The sequence below is a fragment of the Alexandromys fortis genome, unplaced genomic scaffold, assembly GCF_014885135.2.
Source record: "Alexandromys fortis isolate MF-2015 unplaced genomic scaffold, M_Fortis_MF-2015_v1.1 scaffold_129, whole genome shotgun sequence".
NCBI lineage: Eukaryota > Metazoa > Chordata > Mammalia > Rodentia > Cricetidae > Alexandromys > Alexandromys fortis.
In genome coordinates this window covers 397,005-419,715 of record NW_026068022.1, presented here as the reverse complement: position 1 = coordinate 419,715, position 22,711 = coordinate 397,005, and the positions used below count along the sequence as shown (strand labels likewise).

The window sequence follows — 22,711 nt, the reverse complement described above, 5'->3', positions numbered from 1 at the left end:
TATATATATATATATATATAATTTCAACACTATTAACATAGACAACAAATGTAAATAATACAAATGTTTATTATGGATGAACAGATAAAAATGTGCAGATGTTGATATGTATGCATTCCTATTCTTACATTTAAAAAGAATATACTGTCAATTCTACCATATAAGAGAATTTTGAGCTGCTAATATCATTTGAAACACAAAATGACATGGTCTATTTTAAGTCATGATTCAATGAAACTGATGTCACAGAAATTGGGAGTGAAATCTTATTAACCAGAGGCTGAGAGGTTACCTAAAGGAGACATTATTTGGTTGATCATCAGACAATACAATTTCCTTACATGGTATAAGTACTTTGAGCTGTTATACAGTGCGGAGTACATGGATAATGATAATGAAGGGTATAGATTTTAAAATAATAGATATTATTTTGAGTTTTTGTGAACTATAAAGGAATGATGAGTATTTGAGAACAATAATACATGTAATCTGACTTACATATCGCAGAATGTATTGGAAACATTGCCTGTCACCATGTAATTACACATCTTAGCACTGTTACATAGATAAGTAAATTTAATTTTTTAATAAATTAAATTGAAAAACAAAATCTGAAAAAAAAAGTCCAGAGAAACTGAACTTCATTAATTAGTACAAATTTTCAATTGACAAGGAAAGAACTTTTAAAGTAGTGTAGAACGGAAGTCATTAAACAGTGCAAATGAGAAAATGCTGAAAATTTGGTTGCTGTAAGTGTGTAGGTGTTATAGCATCTGTATGTGTAGGTGTTATACAGGGAAACATACATTCAAACATGGACAACATATAGAAGGCTTCACAGAAGAATTTCATTGCTTGGGAAAAGGAATCCATACCACTAGCCGTAGAAAGAACTACAACATAACAGCACTTGCAATATACTGTATTTCTTTTTTATAATCTTTCCTCTAAAGTTATTTAAAATTACATATTAAAGAGGATTGGGATGAATTTTTTCAGTGATAAATATTAACTCTGGATGATACAAATGAGCTACCAACATTAATATTAGGGAAAAGTTTGGTGAAAAGTGCATAGAGAGTATGAGGTATTCCAGACACATTAGTATGAGAAAATATAACATATAAGAAAAAGCCTGTGTTCCCAATTGTGCTGATGAACATAGATTTGAAAAGTGTTCACTAATTACAAGGCATAATGCTGTTAATGTTAAGTAGATGTGCTAAAAATTGCATTACTTAGCAGTAAAAACATGCAACATACTATCTCATGCTAGTGATAAAACCAGCAGGAGCAGTTAGTTCCTCGAATTTAGTAAAGGGTGGAAAAATCATAATAAAACTTTATTTCCTTCTCATTTGCAGCTCTTAACAAAAGATGGGGCCTGTATGATTTGGTGACCTCCTGCTTCTGTGAACTTGTATATGAGATACAGTGTGTTCCCAAATGAGATATTATTTTACACATAAAATAATTAACAATTTTCAAAGCAAGAGAAGGAATACACATTCATTGATATGACTATTAAATAGCTGCATAGTCACCTTAAGGTAACCCTAAGATTGCATTTTGTCTGAAATTTTGATAACTAAATTATAAAATCTCTAAGAAATCTTCTAGGTATAGTAAACTTCAAACTTAATTGCAGAGATCCAAAACGATAAGATATTATATTATATTATCTACAGTTCAATATTCAAATTGACCTATTTTTTGACTGCTAAATTATACTCTCTTGAACTTTATATATAATTTATCTAAAGTATCTAACACTCTATGAAAATTTTCATAATTAATAAATTTATAAAATTTAGTAGAATATAATACTGATTTTGTTTGACATTTAAAGAACACTCAGAAAATCTAAACATAATTTGAAAGTCTAATGTTGTCATACTTATGATTCAAAATGTGAGGCAATTTTTCATGCTATATATATTTGATATGACAGTAATGTTTGCACTATACATGGATTGAAGTAGAATTGTTAAATTTCATTTGACTAAATTAGCTTATTGTAATTGTAGGAGATGAGGGAAAACAACATTAAATGGATGAGGAGTGGCTTATCTTAGATAAATGTAGCATGAAAAATAAAAGCCAGAGACAGATACACTGTTTATCCTGAAGATCAGAGAAGAAAATCAGTCAAGCCACTAGAGAGTGCAAACCTCAATGAAATCTTCACACTGAAAGGAAGCAAGTAAGTTCCTGTATCATCCTGCCTTATATTCCTCTCTGGTGCTGAGATTTAAGACGTGCACCACCACCTCTATGTTTAACTACTATGTCTGCTGCATTAAAGGTGTATTACACCACTGCCTGCCCTTATGGCTGACCGGTGTAGATGCTTTGTGTTCTGATCTTCAGGCAAGCTTTACTTATTAAAATACAAATGAAATATAACTATAAAAAATACAGAAAACAGCAGTGGGTTCTGAATGCTATGAGAATGTGAACAGTTTCTAATAGAGAAATTAAATTGCCCAACTTTACTAAAATAGATCATGCTAGCCTCTTTAACAAGAAAACATGGAAGAGGTTAGATATGTTGAAACCTCTTGACATTTATTACCATAAACTTTACAAGTGATGATGATACCTTAGATCAAGGAAATAATAATGATATTTTGAGTATGGATTACATTAGGAGCTTGGTATAATAATGAGTGTAGTTGAAATAATACACAGGGACTGAATTTATCCAAGAGTTTAGACCATATAAGATGGGAGAAAAAAATACTGTATTTAATGAGGCTATGATGGATAAAGAATAAGTGAGTAGATTAAAAATTTCTAAGTTTGTACTGGATAGTTTATTCTGTTTAGTTCATTTGGAAATGGAATTACTCAGTAGAGTGTTCCAGGGTGGAAATTTCCAGCTTTCGAAATCCTTTTATTAGTTAAAAGTCTGAAGACTAACCGAATGAATATACTTAGAGATGCCAGAGTAAGTGCCCACAACTATCTTCAGTTACACAGGGATCAAGTGTGACTTTATGATATTTGGAAAAGTATTATGAGAGAAAACAAACAAGAGAATCCAAGAAATAAAAGAAAACAACACACTTCAATCAAAAGGGATTTTACTAGATCATCACTACTTTACGCCATAATGAAAGATAAGAACTGGTGGCCTACTGTTAGGTTTAGAGTAAATTGGTAAACATGCCAGAGTTTGAGTAGAAAGGCATCATCAAAGCTTGACTGGGGTAAAGTTAAAAGAAAACTGGAAGGAAAGTGTGCAGAAAATAATTTTAAAATATGCTTAATATAGAAGAGAAATGCAGTATATTACTCTTCATTTTGATTTTTGTTATCTGTATATGCATCTGTTTATCTATCTCTCACTAATATGTATCTTCTATATATATCCACACATTAATTTATATAGATATGCAGGATATAGGTTTGTCTTTGATAGAAAATGCATTCTTAAAATACTGATTGGGATCATCAAGGAGACAGACAATCTAAAAGTATTGATAAGGATTCCTTTCTTTTCCTTTCATGTTACCTGTGTCCTACTATTTTTTCTAGATAAATATTCTTGAATTAAAACTATTGGTTACTATACAACCTATTCACAAAGTGTTTTGTTTATACCCTCCATTTTTACTAATACTCTAGCCATTCTCTCATTTCTCCATCCCCTAGCCAACCATGGTTGAGCCTTTCTATTTCCCATATTCCCTGTCTCTAATTTTATATGAACTTTGTTAATTTTTCCCCTTACTGCATCTGCCTCTGGTGTCTGTTTGTAGTTTTCTATCTTCCCCATCACATAAATGTATAAAATGTTCAAAGAATAAGTGAATTTTTAAAATCGGGTGCTAGATAAATTACTGATGTTTATGGTATATTGAGAATGGCTCTTACCACTAATGGGTCTTCTATGGATATACTTCTACTATCCTTTTCTATTTTCTGTACATTTGTCATGACCTAGAATGACTGTTATCAAAAAGTAACAAATCCTGATGATGGTATAGGAGGAAAGTGCACTGTTGACAGGAATGTAAGTGAAAAGAGCCATTATAGAGAAGAATGTAGAGGTTTCCATAGTAACTTCAAAGTGACCAAACAATCCGTGTGGACAGTTAAGGAAATGAAATCATCAAACCAAGGCAACATCTCTCTAATGCTTATTCTGGCAGTGTTTACAGTAGAAAATATATAGAGCCTTCTCAAGTATGAACTGATGGATGAATGAGTAAGAAAATGTGCCATACACACAAAGTAAAATATCTGGAAATAAAGAAAAAAAAAATCAAATCCTGTGGTTTGTAGCAAAATGAATAAAACTGCAAGATATTATGCAAAGTGAATTAATACTGGCAGAGAACAACAAATATCTCAAGTTCTCCCTCCTGAAATGAGCAATAAAAGTTGGAATTAGCAAATAAAGATTCTTGGGGAAAGAGACAGGCCAAAGTGTAAAGATAGTTTTGAGAAGAGGTACTAAAAAGCAGTTGGACGGTATAGACAATGTCTGGTGTTTTGCACCAGAATGACATCACTACAGACACATGTATTTTTCAACATATGAGTCGGGACCCCTTTTGAGATATTGAAATACTTTTTCTCAGTCATTGCCTAAGACCACAGGAAGACACATAAATTAATATTACAATTTGTAAGAGTAGGAAAAATAACAATGAAAATATTTTTATGGCTGGGGTTTACTATAACATAAGAAACTATATTAAAGGGTTGCAGCATTAGAAAGGTTGAAAACATATAACTTATAAATTTATGTAAAGTATGTAAAGGCTCAAAATATAAATAAAAATAGGCATTAGAATGCTTGTTAACCTTAATGTATCAGTGTGTGTTTTATGAATGTGTTGAAGTAAGATATGAAATTCCATAAGTAGGTACATTAAAGTTACGTGCAAATTATACTTTAACACAGTAGAAAAAAAGTGGCCCAAGAAGAATGCGAAATAAACATTGAGGTCACAAATAACTTACTTCATGTCATGAGTCACAATTTTAAACACAACATGCCTAAAAATTGTGAGCTTTTCTTTAAGTTTAGCTGGACCATTATCAATTGAGATTAGGTATAATGCTAAATTATCTATGATGTATCTTGTTTCATAAAGAGTTCTAAGAATGTGTAGGACATATCAAATAATGGTGATCTCATAGACAATATAATTTAAAATATGCATTATCAAAAGTGAACAAGATAAGATTAACTACAGAAAAGATTTACAAATTTAGAACTAGAATTTCCATTCATACTGTGAAATAAATAGATGGACTATTAAATATTTCCATAAGGTCATTTATAATACAAGAGATAAAGTCATCAAAAACATGTAATTTTACAGATAAGAAAACAAAATCTATATCTTAGAAAGAGCTGCATTTCAATGATATATTAAACCCAATAAAAAAGGTGTCATGTTCACATTGTTTATTTCCCTAAATAAACACAAGTTATATAATATATGGGTGATAAATTTTAACTGAAAATCTTGGCTTATAAATACTCAGGTTATTTTATGGTACTCTATGGCCACAAAACAATTGAAGTATGAGATTACTGGATAAGGGTAATAAAAATGAGAATGTGATCAATTTCATTCGTCAACTTGAATGTTAAATATTATTTTAGGAGCTTCTTTTCGGCACAAACATTGACTAGAAGAATTTATTGAGAAATTTTCATAGAATCATCACAATAAACTATTTCTATATATCAAATAATTAACTTTTCTTTCTGATCATATTTAACAGAGTTGTAAACTAATATACCTTGCTGAATATATACACATTAAAACTAATACCCTCTGGGCTGAATTTATTTAATTAAAAGTATTTGATAAATGAACCCATGCACATTTCAAAATTGCATTTTCTAGATCATTTTTATATTTGTTAATTTGTTAATATTCTCTGATATCTGTTTATATTATTCTGGCTGAAATAATTTTTAGAAAAAAATTCAGAAGTAAAAAAAAATCAATATTCTGTAATTTATAAACATAATACATTTTTGCTACAAAACTCCCATATATAATACAGAACTCAAAATAATATTTGCAAAAGTGGGAATTACATTTCTATTGTATTACAAAAATAATGTTTTATCAAATAAAAAAATCTCATAAATTGAAAATTTATAATTAATTTGCACCTTTAAAATCGTGTCCTAGAATTCTTTCAAAAACAGCTTTGAAAAACCCCTATTTTACATATGACTAGAACTTCTTATAATCTTTATTCAAACTACAGGCTGGAAAGGAGTTCAGAAAGTTGTAAATGATTGAAAACTCACCTCTCAGCCAGCTCACGGGCATCAAGGAAGATTTCCCACACAGCTAATTATATTCTACCACCCACATCAGACAGGGAATAGAAGTATCAGTTCTGCCTATTGCCCAGCAGGGACCTATATTATTGCTCTCAGAGCACTAGCATGAAAAAATGCATTAGGTATACCCTAAAAATGTCTCTCTAATAAAAAATTTCTTCAGAGAAGCACATTATGTCTACAAAGAAATAAAAATATAAATGTAATACTACACATACCAGGAGTAGGTCTGTGCCCTTTATCATACTTCTCTAAAGTAAGAATTTGGTCCCTTTTTTTCCTAATAAAAGATTTTTACCAAAGTAATGTTACTTTTCTACTGGCTGGATCATAGCAGAAAGATAAAAAGGAATAAGGGATTTGAAAAAAAAAAAAAAAAACATTGTGCAGCATCATTAAAAATCACTAAGTAAACACTAGTAGTTATCTAGCCATAATAGGGTTTCACCACAAAAATCAAAATTTATCTAAATACCTTTGTTAAGATACACCACAGACAAGCCGGGCGATGGTGGCGCACGCCTTTAATCCCATCACTCGGGAGGCAGAGGCAGGCGGATCTCTGTGAGTTCGAGCCCAGCCTGGTCTACAGAGCTAGTTCCAGGACAGGCTCCAAAGTCGCAGAGAAACCCTGTCTCGAAAAAAAGAAAAAGAAAACAAAACAAAACAAAAAAGATACACCACAGACTTATTCGACTAGTTAATGCTACAGCATCTACAGAATGTATACATGGTGGACCTGAAGGTAAAGCTTATCATATGTCACAGAGGAATAATTCATCACCGGAACTGTCACAGCACAAGTTCAGCATACTCTATTATGTCAACGTGGAATATCAACAATAACACAATTAGGAAGTCATGAGTTATATAACTTAATATATTTCCTGCATCATTCTGGAGAATTGTATTTTATATAAAAATCTAAACATTTTTATTATATAGATTCACTTCACTGATGTGGGATTCCCCTCTGTGTGCTGTGATTACCATTAATGAATAAAGAAACTGCCGTGGTCTGTTGATATGGCAGAACTTAGGTAGGCAGAGAGGACTGGACTGAATGCTGGGAGAAAGAAGGGTGGCATTTGAGATACACTATGGAGCTGCCAGAGACAGAAGCTGGGAATATTAACCAGTAAGCCACAGGTACATAGCGATACACAGATTAATAAAAATGGGCTAAACTGATACGTAAAAGTTAGCCAATAAGAAGCTAGAGCTAATGGACCAAGCAGTGATTTAATTAATATAATTTCTGTGTGATTATTTTGGTTCTGGGTGGCCAAGATGAACAAGAAGACTTCTCCTACATTTTACAGAGTGTATGAATGTGTGTGTGTGTGTGTGTGTGTGTGTGTGTGTGTGTATGTGAGAGAGAGAGAGAGAGAGAGAGAGAGAGAGAGAGAGAGAGAGAGAGAGAGAGAGAGAGAGAGAGAGAGAGGGAGAGAGAGAGAGAGAGAGAGAGAGAGAGAGAGAGAGAGAGAGAGAGAGAGAGAGAGAGAGAGAACGCATTGGCATGTACACATGTGTACATGATTGAAGAAATATAGGGGTCTCAAATATAGGGGATACTTACATAGTGTAACCACAAAAAGCATCCCAAGTCATCTTTACACAATACACAGCTCTTTTATTTCCTCATTTCCCAATATTTTTTCTTACATGGAATAATACATTTATATGATCTAGTGTGAGATTCTTTTCAGTAAACAATATGTATTAACTAACTGAAAATAGTATTTCAAATTACTTATTATTATTTTATGTTTGGAGGTTTTGATTTCATTTTTCCAGTTAATAAAAATACATAACTTGATACTCTACCCTGTAATTCCCCCACAGTTTCCCAATCCTATGCTATATGTAGTAAATTTAGAAGAGTAATGTTTTGTTAGTTCCCAGCAAGTGAGGCACACAGAAGTCTATGTTCCAGCAGTTCTATCCTGATTGTAGTATGAATACTCCTTTAAGGAACATAATTTAATATTAACATTCATCTAAATAATTAGCAAAGCAGGATATTAAGAAAAACAAAGATTCACTAATTATAGGCTCAATGTTCTTTGTTTATGGCTAGAAACCAAATATGAATGAGTACATCCCATGTTCCTCTTTTTTTGGGTCTGGCTTACCTCACTCAGTATAGTGTTTTCTATTTCCATCCATTTGCCTGCAAACTTCAAGAAGTCCTTGTTTTTTACTGCTGAGTAGTATCCTAATATGTATATATTCCATACTTTCTTCATCCATTCTTCCATTGAAGCCTATAATTAGTGATCCTAGAGAAGCTAAATAAGGAGAACCCAAAGAAAAACATATAGGCATCCTCCTGAATATAACCTTCATCAGGGGATAAAAGGAGACAGACAGAGACCCACATTGGAGCACCGGACTGAAATCTCAAGGTCCAAATCAGGAGCAGAAGGAGAGAAAGCACGAGCAAGGAACTCGGGACCGCAAGGGGTGCACCCACACACTGAGACAATGGGGATGATCTATCGGGAACTCACCAAGGCCAGCTGGTCTGGGTCTGAAAAAGCCTGGGATAAAACCGGACTTGCTGAACATAGTGGACAATGAGGACTACTGAGACCCCAAGAACAATGGCAATGGGTTTTTGATCCTACTGCATGTACTGGCTTTGTGGGAGCCTAGGCAGTTTGGATGCTCACCTTACTAGACCTGGATGGAGGTGGGTGGTCCTTGGACTTCCCACAGGGCAGGGAAACATGATTGCTCTTTGGGCTAACGAGGGAGGGGTACTTGATTGGGGGAGGGGGAGGGAAATAGGAGGCGGTGGCGGGGAAGAGTCAGAAATCTTTAATAAATAAATAAAAATTTTAAAAAAAGAAAGAAAAACAAAGATTCAAGATCTCTTGATGCAGCATTTCTTCATATGTAAAGATTTTTCTTTCAGACATTGATGATCATGTATTATTCTAGAGAAAGTCAATGGAAGAAACAATTAGCTGAATTTAAGCACAGTGTTATATAAAATTCCTGAATGTGATTGTTAGGAAATTCATGTATTTTTCAAATTCTACTTTAATTTTAATATTGATAACCACAGAAAGGAAGCAAAATATCTACTTCTAATGTACATATGAAAATCCAAAATATTTGAGTATTAAATAAATGTTATAAAATATTTTATTAAATTAATTTATTGTCTAATTTTGAATATATAAATGTCATAAAATGTTTGGGTTTTATATTAAGATTATTTTCTTGAAACCTAAGCTTAGTTTTCATATTTATTTTCACTTGTTTTTTAATAATTTTTAAACTTTAAATGTATAAATATCCATTTCTGCTTCACAGAGTGCATATCATAGCATTGAAAAAAGACACAAATGAAGTAAAATACAGCCAAAATAAATTCTTCTATCCAGAATTAGACTTACTTAGAAAATATTGTATATTGCCCTTCATCTTTAAGTATAATGATATAAGTATACTATTATATCTTCTATATTGTATTTTTCTATAATAATAAAAATTTTACAAATGTAGATAACTGGAAACTCTTCAAATGACTGAAACTCATTATTATAGTGGAAAGTCTGGTCTAATTTTGCTAATTAATTAAGCAGGGAAAGGAGATTGGAAGTCATAAATTTTTGTGGTAATAAAAAAGATGATAGAAATTGATTACATCCTTATACTTCATTGGTCTTTTTCCCTTGAAAAACAGACAAGAGTACAATCATTTTTTTTTAGCATGGAGCAAAATACAATGAAATATTCTGATAATATTAGGCAAAATTTGCTAAATGCAATAATGCAGAAATAAACTGCTTGAACTGAGTAGTAAGTACACATGATACAGAAATCAAACCTCTACCTGTGGGCATTGTAGGTAAGCTTCAGTGCTCAAATTGACATATTTGAATATGGCTAGAGCATATCTCAAAATTGTATATTCAGTACATTGATTCTATCCCCGAGGCATTATTTTGCTGGTATTAGAACATACTTCTTCAGGATTCTAACAAAAGATTGAAGAAAAGTTGAGACATTTATTTTGATGAAGTTAATAATTATCAGATTCTCAACCTTTCAGAAACGACAATGACATTGTTGATCTAACTAATGCATGGCATATAAGCCATTCTAATAAATCGTGTGTGTGTGTGTGTGTGTGTGTGTGTGTGTTCGTGCACACAGAGTGGTTCTTCTAGAGAACCCTAAATAATACAGACTAGTGAGTCCAAACATCTGCACATCAGAAATGAAATATTTGTTACATAAGTGACGGTCACTTTCCCATTATTTCATTGCCTACATTTTATAAAACTAAAGTTTAAGGATTTGTATCAACAATTATGTTCATCTTTGCTTAAGGATGGAACAGCATAAAATAAAATAAAAGAGAAAAAGTACAATGCAATTTTCATAGATAAGAAATAATTATAAGAACTTTCAGTAGAGATTTTCAGGTGACTTTAAAAATTTCACTGTATTGTCTTTGAATCACTGAGGTTTAGGTGATTTTTTATTTCTTCTATTTCTTGCTAATGTTGAAAATAGACTTTTTTCATTTAATATATTCTGATTATGGTTTTAAAATAAGAAAAGTTTTTATTTTAGAGCAAGACTGCACTCCTGTAGTGGGTATATATCACTGAAACATAATGCTTATATGTACGTTTGTATGTTATATAACATATATAACACATATATAATGTAACATGTATATTAAAAACTGAAAACATCCTTGAAAATACTGAAGCTATATTACAAAATTGTTTTCCTTGGGTTATTAAAACATGTAAGGATAACATAACATGGAGGGAAGTTGGAAAATGAACTGTATTTGGGAGGGATTGGAAGAGGAGTGGGAATTGAAGATGATCAAATTGTATGTATAAATGAATCGTCAAGAATTAGTAAAAATATTGTTAGAAAGTATTATAGTTTTATGATAGGATCATAAAAACTTAAATAGATATTTTCCAGGAGTTATAACTAAAAACTCAATCCAGGTTTATTTAATCATTACTAGCTTTTAGTTTATGTCTATTGGTTTATTAGGGTGAATAAAAATGGTTTAATTATTAAAATAAGGCTGAGTCATATTCAGTAAATATAAAAATAAACATACAGTTGTTTCCTTTTACATGAAAAGATACATCCTTTGAAGACATGTAAACACGAGAGGAAACAATAGCATTTTAGCCAGACACTTTGAAAGTGATCATAGCTCAGACCACAGCTAGTACATTTTCACTTAATAAAAATAATGTGTTTGAAATTGGCTGTTCATGTTTATCATCAAATTGAGGATATCACTTTCAGGGGCAATCTTTTCAAAGTTATAATTAAATGAATGTCAGTCACAATGAGTTGTGAATAATTTGTTTACTTATGTACCCATTATGCCTTTGAAAAATAGTCATATAGTAGAGAGAAAGCTCACAGAGGATTGTGAGAATGGACTGTGTCCTAACTGAAATATCATTGGTATACTCTACAGAATATTTTGCAATATTGCATGGAAAAATATATTTTAAGATAGGGTTGTTTCAGAGCCAATTATTGGGAAGAGCTCCCGGTCGAAGGAGGGAGGAAGAATTGTAGAAGCCAGATAATACTGGGCTATTAACATATGTTGAGAAATATTATTTTAAGGTGTGTTACTTTGGTTTGTGCTGAGTAACATCTGTTTAATGATATAAAGATATGTTCTTTTATTTATGCTGCATTTGTTTAACTCTACAAAGTAGTGATTCTTCATCTGTCTAAAATACATGATGGTCTAATAAAGAGCTGAAAGGCCAAAAGCACGGCAGGAGAGGCGGGGCTGTCAGGCAGAGAGTATAAATAGAAGGGGAAATGAGAAGGAGCAGCAAGAGAACAAGGAGAGTTGGACTCTAAAGGGCAGGCACCAAACCAGCAGCCAGCCACAGACTAAGAGTAAAGGTAAGATATACAGAAAAAAGAAAAGGTGAAAGCCCAGAGACAAACGGTAGTAGCGATAATTTAAGAAAAACTGGCAAGAAACAAGTCAAGCTAAGGCCAAACATTCCTAAGAATAAGCTTCCATGAGTGATTTTATGGGACTTGGGTGGCAGGCCCTGAAAAATTCGTAAGATTAAAATATACACAGCAAACATATTCACAAACTTTTTAAGTTTATTACAGAAGAAGAAACTCTTTTAAATGCCTATATTTGACTATTCAACTCTTATTTCATGTTGTAAGAAGTGAGTAGATATATAACTTGCTATTATACAAAAGAGAAATATTTTATACTTGTTTCTGCCTGTCAAACACTATGGAATAAATAGACTGAGGCTACTGACGTGGACAACCACACTCAATACTTTTTACATGGGCTGTGGAAGTAAATCAAACTTAGGTTTTTATGCTTGCAACTCAAGTATTTTTAGTCCAACACCCATTCTTCATGTTCTCATCCATGGCAAGAAACTGGATTTTTTTCCCATACGTGAAGGTTGAAAATTCTGCTACCAAGAACCCTTAAAGTGCAATATGTAACATTGGAATGCAGTGAAAATATGGTCAATTACATGCAACAACAATTCATGGACTACTATATCTCTACTAGCATATTATGTTTTATACCATAAGTATAAAACAGACAATCAAAAACTGTTACTTCATAGAATCTTTTTAAATATTTTTAAGGATGAGTACCTCTTCATGTTGTAGGAAAACATATTAATGTGGTTCCTAAAACACAAATATGGATTTTCAGTTTCATCAAAGCCTTGATTGCACTGGTCTAAGTGGCTGTGATTACTTAGTGTTATATTTTCCAAGTCCCAAGCAGAGTCTTACACAGTATTGTTAATAATATTTTCCTATTCAAAGAATTAGTTCTTGAATTTAATCTTGATAAAGAGCCAGGAAGCTAAAGTCTATTTCCAGAGTGTCCTGAATTCATACTCATGTGGCTCCAAATAAATATATTAAATATTCCTCAGCTGTGAACAAAAAATACTGAATTAACTTCAAGGTTGAAAATATAGAATCTAAATTATTACAATATCTCCTAGTGATATTGCTAGAAAATTCAATGTCATGTTAATTTCCATAACTAAAATGATACAGTCTCAGGCCAACCAATAAAATTAAATGTTCAATCAGGTCATAGGTGTCACACTTTCTAAAGACCATTAGTAATCAAAATTCATTTGTCATAAGCTTTGCAACAAAATTATTGACATGAGACAATATACTTTTCACTTTGTTATTAAATTAGGAATTTAATACAGGTTATAATGATTTATGTAAGCATGGAAATATTTTCATTAAATAATCCAAATGCTACTGGCAAAGCTGAGCTGGTATATCTGTAAAAAATGAAATTTAAAAAAATGGCCTGCCTTCCTAAAAGATCATTTCAATTATTCAATGTGTATTTTCTGTTGAGGAAACTAGGGATACTTTCAGGAAAGAGACATAATGATACATAGATAATAAGTCAGAATGCTTAAAATGGTGTTAGAAATATCATGATAGAAATTAGATTAATTTCTTTGTCTATTGTATGAATTTGTATGAAAAATTACATTTTTACATTTTCTGTTTTGACTCTAACTTAAGCTTCTAAGAAAGGTTTTCTTCAATAATAATAGTGCTTATCAAATCAAAAAAACAAGAGATTTTTTTCCACAGCTACTATGGAAAAAATTTCTGTGTGGCAGGTTTGAAACAGCTTGGAGCATAGCTGTTAGAGTAAATAACAGATGTTTCTGTTTATTTGATGTTACTTTATCGATGAAAATATCAAAATAATAGATACTTCATGTTCAGCATGTACATATGAGAGTCTCAGTCAAAGGACGAAAGTGAGATAACATGGAGAAAAGATGAATTTTTAGCTAGAAAAACATTAAGAAATCCGTGAATTTGGTATATACAGAAACTCCTAAGAAGTAATGGTATGAGAGTAATTACTTGATTCACAGACATATGCCAAACTGAAACAATTTATTACCATTTTAGATTATCTGATTAAGTTTTCACTAATGTGGTCGACATCAGTGCATTTTAGACTTCTTTCCTCTTTCGTACCAATTCCTTTGCTTCTTGAGATAGGAAATTTTTAAGGAAAAGTCTGTAATGCTTCTGAAACATGATGGTGGCCATGAACAATTTATACTTTTATTTTTAATTGAACATATAAAACAAACCTAGTGAATGTCCATAATTATTTTCTAAAGAGTTATACACTGTTAAAAATGTCATCAAGAGGATACAGGAAAAATGTCAACACATTCTTACAAATGAGAAAAGAACTAAACTGACTTCCTTTCAAATTATGATTATAATATACTGTTGAATACAACATGGTCAGGTGAAAGGACAGGAAGTGCAATGTAGACTAAGTAGTTACTAGTTTTCCTATTATCACATTAGTAAGAAAAAGTGCTTTCACTAATTTTATTATATATATATATACACATAAAATGTTGTATGAATTCATTTAAATTACTCCAATACATATAATGCTACCAAAATATTTTTAGAGATGTTAAATACTAATTCCAGTAATGCCATTACCACTTCCTCTGTTTTTTTATTCTACATCATTTTTCTGTTTCTTGTGTATGCTTAAATTATCATATGAGTAATTCTGAAAATTAGCAATAATAGAAACTCATGAAGTACAGTATACAATAATACTTAAACTCTGTATAACCTCAATTCTTTGTCGTGAAAGCTCATCAAAATGCTGTATGTTTGTCCTGATACCTTTTTGTTAGAGATTTCATTACACGAACTCAGAAGCCTATGCATAAAAACATGCTTGAAAAGTAAAGGCTAAATGATTGCCACAGTTTTTTAAGACTTTATTTATACAGAGAAGATTGAATCTAAACTATCATTATTTTTTTTTTAGGAATTCATTGTATACCAAAAAACCCACGAAAGTCACTTTAAACGTAATATTAATAACCTAGAACCTTGTAATTTATGAAATACATTTTAGGTGATAGTAATTGACTTTATTTTCTTCTGTACAATCATTTTTAAACTTACTTTACAGTAGGTTTAATAAGTAAGTCATTTATTTAGTTTGTATAAGTTAGTAAATTGTATACTTCCGTGTTTTTCCTTCTAGAAAGAGCAGTATTACCTTATCACCTTCAGAAAATGTGACTCCATCCACTGCTCTTTTCCAGGTGATTTCTGGAATAGGCTCGCCTTCTGCCTCACAGATGAGTGTGACATGACCATTCTCAGATGTTGTCTCATTCTGAAGTTGTAATATATGCGGCTGTACTGTAAAAATTGTACATGTTATTCAGTTGCTATTAGCCTAGAAAGGTTACTATTCACAATGAAAATTCCATACTAGATCACTACATATTTGAATGGTATTATATGACTAATTCCATAGCAGTTACAACTTACTTTCTAAAATACCATAAATAAATAAAAAATAAATAAATAAATAAGAATGGGAAAAGTTATAGATAATAATGTTTATCTATTTTTATTATAATTAATATGTATCTTATAAATCAGTATAAAACATAATTCCTTTCAAAGTTTTGCCAATTTGGTGTAACATTCTTTTATTCATTCCCTAAAGCCACAAAATTGAAATCTCCTACTAAAGACACATATCTGTAAGCATCCAAACACAAATGAACACATTTATAGCATCTCTTTAGTCATTTCTTGCATTTTAACTTTTAATGAGCTCAGCAAGTAGACAAATGTTTACAGCTTATTTGATACCTAAGGTGTAGAGTTAGAAATAATCATGAAATTTTTCATGACAAAAAGAGATGTTGAAACATTGTTCTGTACGCAATTACAAGTGACTAACTGGGAATGTAATTAACTTTAACATAGCTTTATATCAGTGTTTCTCAGCCTGTGAGTCATAAGTCCTTTGCAGGGTTGTGGGGGATGAACAACCCTTTCACTGGGGTTGCATATCAGATATTCTGCATATTAGATATTTGCATTATAATTCATGACAGCAGAAAAATTACAATTATGAAATAAAAACAAAAATAATTTTATGGGATGTCACTACAACATGAGTAAAATGGTCACAGAATGAGAAAAGGTACTGTAAACATTAAACTATTTCTTCACAACTATAATCCTATATAACACAACATTAAGTATATTGGGATGACATTTTCTTTATAATAAAATATACCTACCTTGACAATGTACATAATAGCACCATGTTTTAAAATGTAGAATTTGTGTTACCTGTCTGCCCTGGCTAATTTCTCTGGTGGTTTTGTTTTGTTATTGTTGCAGCTGTTTTGCATTGATTTTATCAACTTGACACAAACTAGTGTCATCTGAGAAGACAGAACCTTAGTTGCTTCCACAAGACTGACCTGTAGACAAGTCTGAGGAGCATTTTCTTGATTGATGGTGACTGTGGGAGGCACCATCTCACTGTGGTTGGGGTCACCCAAGGCATGTTGTCCTGGCTTTTACATGAAAGAAAGCTAAGCAAACCAGTTAACTGCTTCTACTTCCCCAGTGATGGAGGAAGGTCATTGGTTAAATAATAAAGAAACTGATTGGCCCTGATGGGTTAAAACATAGGTGGGTGGAGTAAACAGAACAGAATGCTGGGAGGAAGAGGAAGTGAGCTCATACGCCTTAGCTTTGCTCTCTGGGGCAGACACGCTGAAGATCCGACCCAGGATGGGCGTAGAGTAGAATCTTCCAGGTAAGCGCACCTTGGGGTGCTACACACATTATTAGAAATGGGCTAGTCCAGGTGCAAGAGTTAGCTGAGAAGAGCCAAGCAGTGTTTAAAAGAATACAGTTTGTGTGTAGTTATTTTGGAGCATAAGCTAGCCAGGCGGCTGGGAGCTGGGGCGGCAGGAATACAGTCCACAGCTCCTACAACACCCCAGTCCCATGCTTTCTGCTTTAGTTAGCACGTTTTGTTTTCTGCTTTGAGCTCATGACCTCTGTAATAGAGTGTGACCTTTGATTTGTAAGAGGAAATAATCCATTCTCTCCCCAAGTTACTTTTGGTTATTGTGTTTCCTCATAGCAAAAGAAAGCCTAAATAAAACACAGCCTTTCTTTCTCGCTCTCTCACTCTCTCCTTCCTTCCTTTCTCTCTCTTTTTTCTTTCTTAATTTGCAAAATAAAATAGATAAGATTCTAAAATCCAGGTGTATGGTGTCAGTACACATAACTTTAAGAATAAAACACTATCAGTATAATTAACTAGAAAATAAAATTAAGTTTTTCTTAATATCAAAAATAAGATCCCTAATATCAGGAATGTCTTGGACAAAGTTTAACATATTTTACATTTATTCCTTTTAACTTTTTTAGATATATTTTATCTTTCAAAATAAATACAGATTTTATGAGTGGTCTTCACAAGGTGATCACAAGAATGATGTGATGTTTTATGCATCCTTTCATGTTTCAGCAATCCTAATGCATCTCTCTGCTCTCATATGCTAACAACCTAATAAAAGAAGAAATGATGATGAGGTATTTCCCTAGCATTTGTTTTCTTTTGTCTTAAATATATTATCTTTATTTTTTTTTTGAATTTCACATCATGCACCCAGTTTTGCTCATTTCTCAGTTCTTCCATATTTGCCATTCAGCATTGCGGAGCCCCCCATGAAAATAAAATTTTGGAGAAATTAAAACCAAACCAAGCCAAAAGAAAAATGAAAATGTGTTGGAGAAACAGGAAATGTAGTGGGAGCTGCGGGCCTCTTCCCACAGCCTGGTTCCCGGCCACCTGGCTAGCTTATGCCCCAAAATAACAACACACAAATTGTATTCATTTAAACACTGCCTGGCCCATTAGCTCTAACTTCATACTGGCTAATTCTTACATCTTGATTACCCATTTCTATTAATGTGTGTAGCACCGAGGTGTACTTACTGGGAAGATTCTAGCCTATGTCCATCCTGGGTCAGAGCTTCATCGTGTCTGCCTGGGAGAGAGGAGCATGGCATCTGAGCTCACTTCCTCATCCTTCCAGCATTCTGTTCTGTTTACTCCACCCACTTATGTTCTAACCTATCAGGGCCAAGCAGTTTAGAAAAATCTAAGGATTTCCTATATTTCTAAAAGTTTCAAACCCATGTGTTCGCCTCTCCTCCATAGGGAGTTCCTATGCTGGCTTTTATTTTGTCATTGAAGACTTGTGTAACTATCATTTTATCATGTCCTGAATTTGAAACTTAAAAACCCCACTAACCTAAACGGCAGTCTTTATTCAATGCAACTTGACTAATCTTATCCCACATTATTCTGGGAATGTGTTATTATTCACATTTTATGTTTTCATCAAAATTTCCCATCATCCTACTGGAATCTATAGATATTATGTAGGTCTCTGCCATTCAGTAAATGCTTCCACACAGCAGCTAAAATTACAGACAGCAGAAGGCAGAAAGTTTCATTATTCATCTTTTATTCAAAGTAAGAAAAATATTTACAGTCAATAGAATGAGCATATACTTTTCTTAACAATATATTTTACATTTTTCATTTGTATAATTTTTAATCATAAAATAATTTGATTATAGCATATGTAAAGGTAGTTAAAATTAACTAAATTTTAGTAATATATTTACTTTTTTAAAGCAGGGATATTTTTATTTAATTTTATGTCTATTGGTGGTTTGGTGTGGGCGCATATCTGTATATCACACCCAGGTATTAGCCAGTGAGGCCAGAAGGAGAGATCAGATAACCAGGAACTGAAATTACAAACAGTACTGAAACACCGTGTTGGTACTAGAAACAGAACCCAGGCCTTTTGTAAAACTTGTTTAACATTAGTTCCCACAGTTTTTGAGCAATTTTCTCTGTAGTTGTCAAGATAATGAGAGTAAAATCAATATTTTTTACTAAGCTATATGCTTACAAAGTTGCTTCAGGAAAGCAATATGTCTCTTGATCAATATGAATAATTCTTAAACAGTGTCTTTTAAAGATGGTAAGACACTGCTTATAGCTACAGGGAAATGTTTATAAACTCAAGCCTTATACATGAGAAATTTTGAAACTATTAAATGCAAAATTAATTCAAAAATGTGTCCTTCAATGATTTATTAAGATAATTATTCAGAGATGTATGATCTTATATATAGCTCATTGGGTAAAATGTAAACAAATTCTCTTTTTACCATCTATCAATATCCTATGGAATTTTCATATTATTACATGCATGTAAAAGGAAAGGTGGGCTGCTTTCCAGCCTGGCTCCCACAGGGCTAGCTTATGCCCCGAAATAACAACACACAAATTGTGTTCTTTTAAACACTGCCTGGCCCATTATATTTAGTCTCTTCTTGACTAACTCTCAAATCTTGATTAACCCATTTCTAATAATCTGTGTAGCACCACGAGGTGGCGGCTTACCAGGAAAGATTCAGCATGTCTGACCTGGCAGCTGGCTCCATTGCGTCTGACCAACTATGCTTTCTTTCTCCCAACATTCTGTTTTGTCTACTCCACCTATCAAAATCCAGCCCTATCAAAAAGCCAAGGCAGTTTCTTCATTATCCAATGAAAGTAACAAATAGACAGATGACCCTCCTCCATCACATGTATTTCTTAAGATAATTCTGTCGAAAATTTTATCATTTAATCTTCCTTGTTGAGATGAAGAAACAGTTTTTAATATATGGAAAGTTTAGAGTTTCCATCCAATAGCAGAGCAAAGATTGGTTTTGACTTCCTTCCCTCTTAATGAATATTACATTATAACCATAGCATTGTAATACTTACCAAAGACTTGAAGGAAAGCCTGCTTTTCATCTTCTCCTGCCTTATTTATGGCTTTGCAGACATAAGAACCACCATCTTTGTTGATTATATTTCTGACCGTGAGCTCTGTATTACTGCCCTTTAAAATGTATTTTTCATTTTCTTCAATGAGCTTGCCATTCCTAAATAAATAATGAAAAAGTTGATATTCACAATATAATGATATACATTTTTATGAGCAGTAAAACTGATTGTTATAGTTCAGTCAAAACACATTTTTACTTTTCAAGTAAACCTAAGACAAATGTATAAAACAATACTTGATATTTAGTTTCATTTGAAGATAAAAATGACATTTTGAATTTGAAATCCTAATATTAATCAAATAATGAAAATATATAACTTCAACTTAGACAATATTATAAAATACTGTTTTTATTACAGGTTTATAATTCACTTTGCACCTTATTAATTAGTTAATATACAATCATGTAACATATTTATATACACATGTGGATGACATAAGCACAATTTCTGTGAGAATTCCTTTAATCTCATAAGAAACAATATAAATGACATGAATTTATTTTTATATAAGTCTCATCAATAAAAATTAATGTGGTAGTATAGAGAAAAATTTTTTCTCATAGTTATCAATCAATAATTATTATTTTCCAATTTATTTGTACAATGAAATATATTTCCTACAAAATTTATGTAGTTATAGTAATAATGGCTATTAACATTTTTCTATTATATTTTAAAAGCATAAAATATTTTAAAACTTCATTCCACATTATAAAATTTCTTTATTTATTTCTTTTACTTATATTTTTATTTCATTTTGCTCATTTTATTTTCCCTTTACTGTTTTGCATATTTCTATTTCTAAATTATATTTGGCAATTTGTGAGCTGAATTGATACTATGGCCATCGACAGCATCTTTCTGTGGTGGAGAATATTAATATATCTGTATCAGTTTAAATTTCAACATAAAAATTCTAGATGATTATTTTAAAATCCTTCCTACAAATAAACACAGCAAGACTTTTTTTATTTTTATTTTTATTTATTTATTTATTAAAGATTTCTGTCTCTTCCCCACTGCGGCCTCCCCTTTCCCTCCCCCTCCCCCAATCAAGTATCCCTCCCTCATCAGCCCAAAGAGCAATCAGGGTTCCCTGCCCTGTGGGAAGTCCAAGGACCACCCACCTCCATCCAGGTCTAGTAAGGTGAGCATCCAAACTGCCTAGGCTCCCACGAAACCAATAGGTACAATAGGATCAAAAACCCATTGCCATTGTTCTTGAGGTCTCAGTAGTCCTCATTGTCCACTATGTTCAGCGAGACCACAGCAAGACTTTTATATACCATTGAATCTTTCAACAGAATTATATTAATACATAAGTCACAGCAATAACATCAGAGACATCACAAGCATTTTCAAAATATACACCTGAAATATAAGCAATGAAAATATAAGATGATGGAAATCTTTCTGTAGTTAGTGAATACTGTTTATGTGACCATAGAACTTGAGGGTATAGAAATGCAAATTTTAGAGCATGAAGACATAACAAAGAGTAAGCAGGAGAAAAGAGAATTGAAATAATGTTTCATTTTGTACCTCTTACTGCTAAACAAACCCATGAAACATTCTTGCTGTTTGAACCTGAGATGTATAGAATTTAAATACAGAAGATATTGCTTCAAAATGACAACTACAATGGTAAAAAATGGAAGTAGAAATATGCATATTTATATGCAAATTTAAATAATAGTTAGAAAAAATATATAGAAACTTCAAAAACTTATTAATAAAAAGTGGGTCATATGTATGAATATGTACAGATAACAACCATTATTAAATAGAAATGGGTTACACACTTTTATGTCTGTTTTTTAAATGTACAGAATATTTACTAGCATGCACTGAAATAGAAGAAAGAGTGAATTGGTAAATGTTATTAAATAATTTGCTAATTGGCAAGTATTTAATATAATTAACAAATAACATAAAAAATTGAAGTCAAACATAACCACAGACTGAAAGAAAACAGCATCCTTAGAAAAGACGCTGTTTAGGAAGATAAATGCAAAGTACACAGAAAGAAAATAACAAAAATAGAAGCAATATTCACTGAAGCTAATGCAAATTAAAAGTTTATTATGTTTACAAATTGTACACACACACACATATATATACAGAGAGAGAGAGACAAAGATAGAGAGACAGAGACAGACAGAGGGCAGAGACAGACAGACAGAATGAATAAAAAGGGCATAGAATAAGAAACGAATTCTGAAGTTATCAAGGCAAGAGAAAGAAGAACACTGACGCAATATAGAAATTAAATATGTAACAAGGTTTAATGGATTATGCTAGGCTCTTACATGGAATTAAAGACCATGAACACATTTCTATAAAAACATGTCATTAAAGACTGGATAATAGAGAAATCACCTGAATAGCCCTTCATCACAACAATAAAAATGCATTTATAGTACAACCTTTAGCCAAAAAAAAGTGATGAAAAGCTGGTTCAGCTAATTTGAATAAGAAACAATCAAGGCTGACTTTTCAACTTTGTCACAAAATAGTACAGGAAGATATACTCATTTTGATTCTCAGCTGGGAGAATCTGGAATTGCCGTCAAAACAAATCTTTG

The 22,711-nt window shown here is 32.1% G+C and overlaps 1 protein-coding gene across 1 annotated transcript in view; it reads right to left on the bottom strand.

Annotated features, from left to right (window-relative positions):
- The window catches only part of Ncam2 (neural cell adhesion molecule 2), a 390,522-nt gene that overhangs the window by 122,861 nt on the left and 244,950 nt on the right, over window positions 1–22,711 (bottom strand). The window contains exons 7-8 of the mRNA XM_050163353.1: window positions 20,061–20,221; window positions 15,438–15,583 (exon numbers count right to left, since the gene is read on the bottom strand). Coding sequence (XP_050019310.1) covers window positions 15,438–15,583; window positions 20,061–20,221 — 307 coding nt within the window. The remainder of the gene's footprint in view (window positions 1–15,437; window positions 15,584–20,060; window positions 20,222–22,711) is intronic.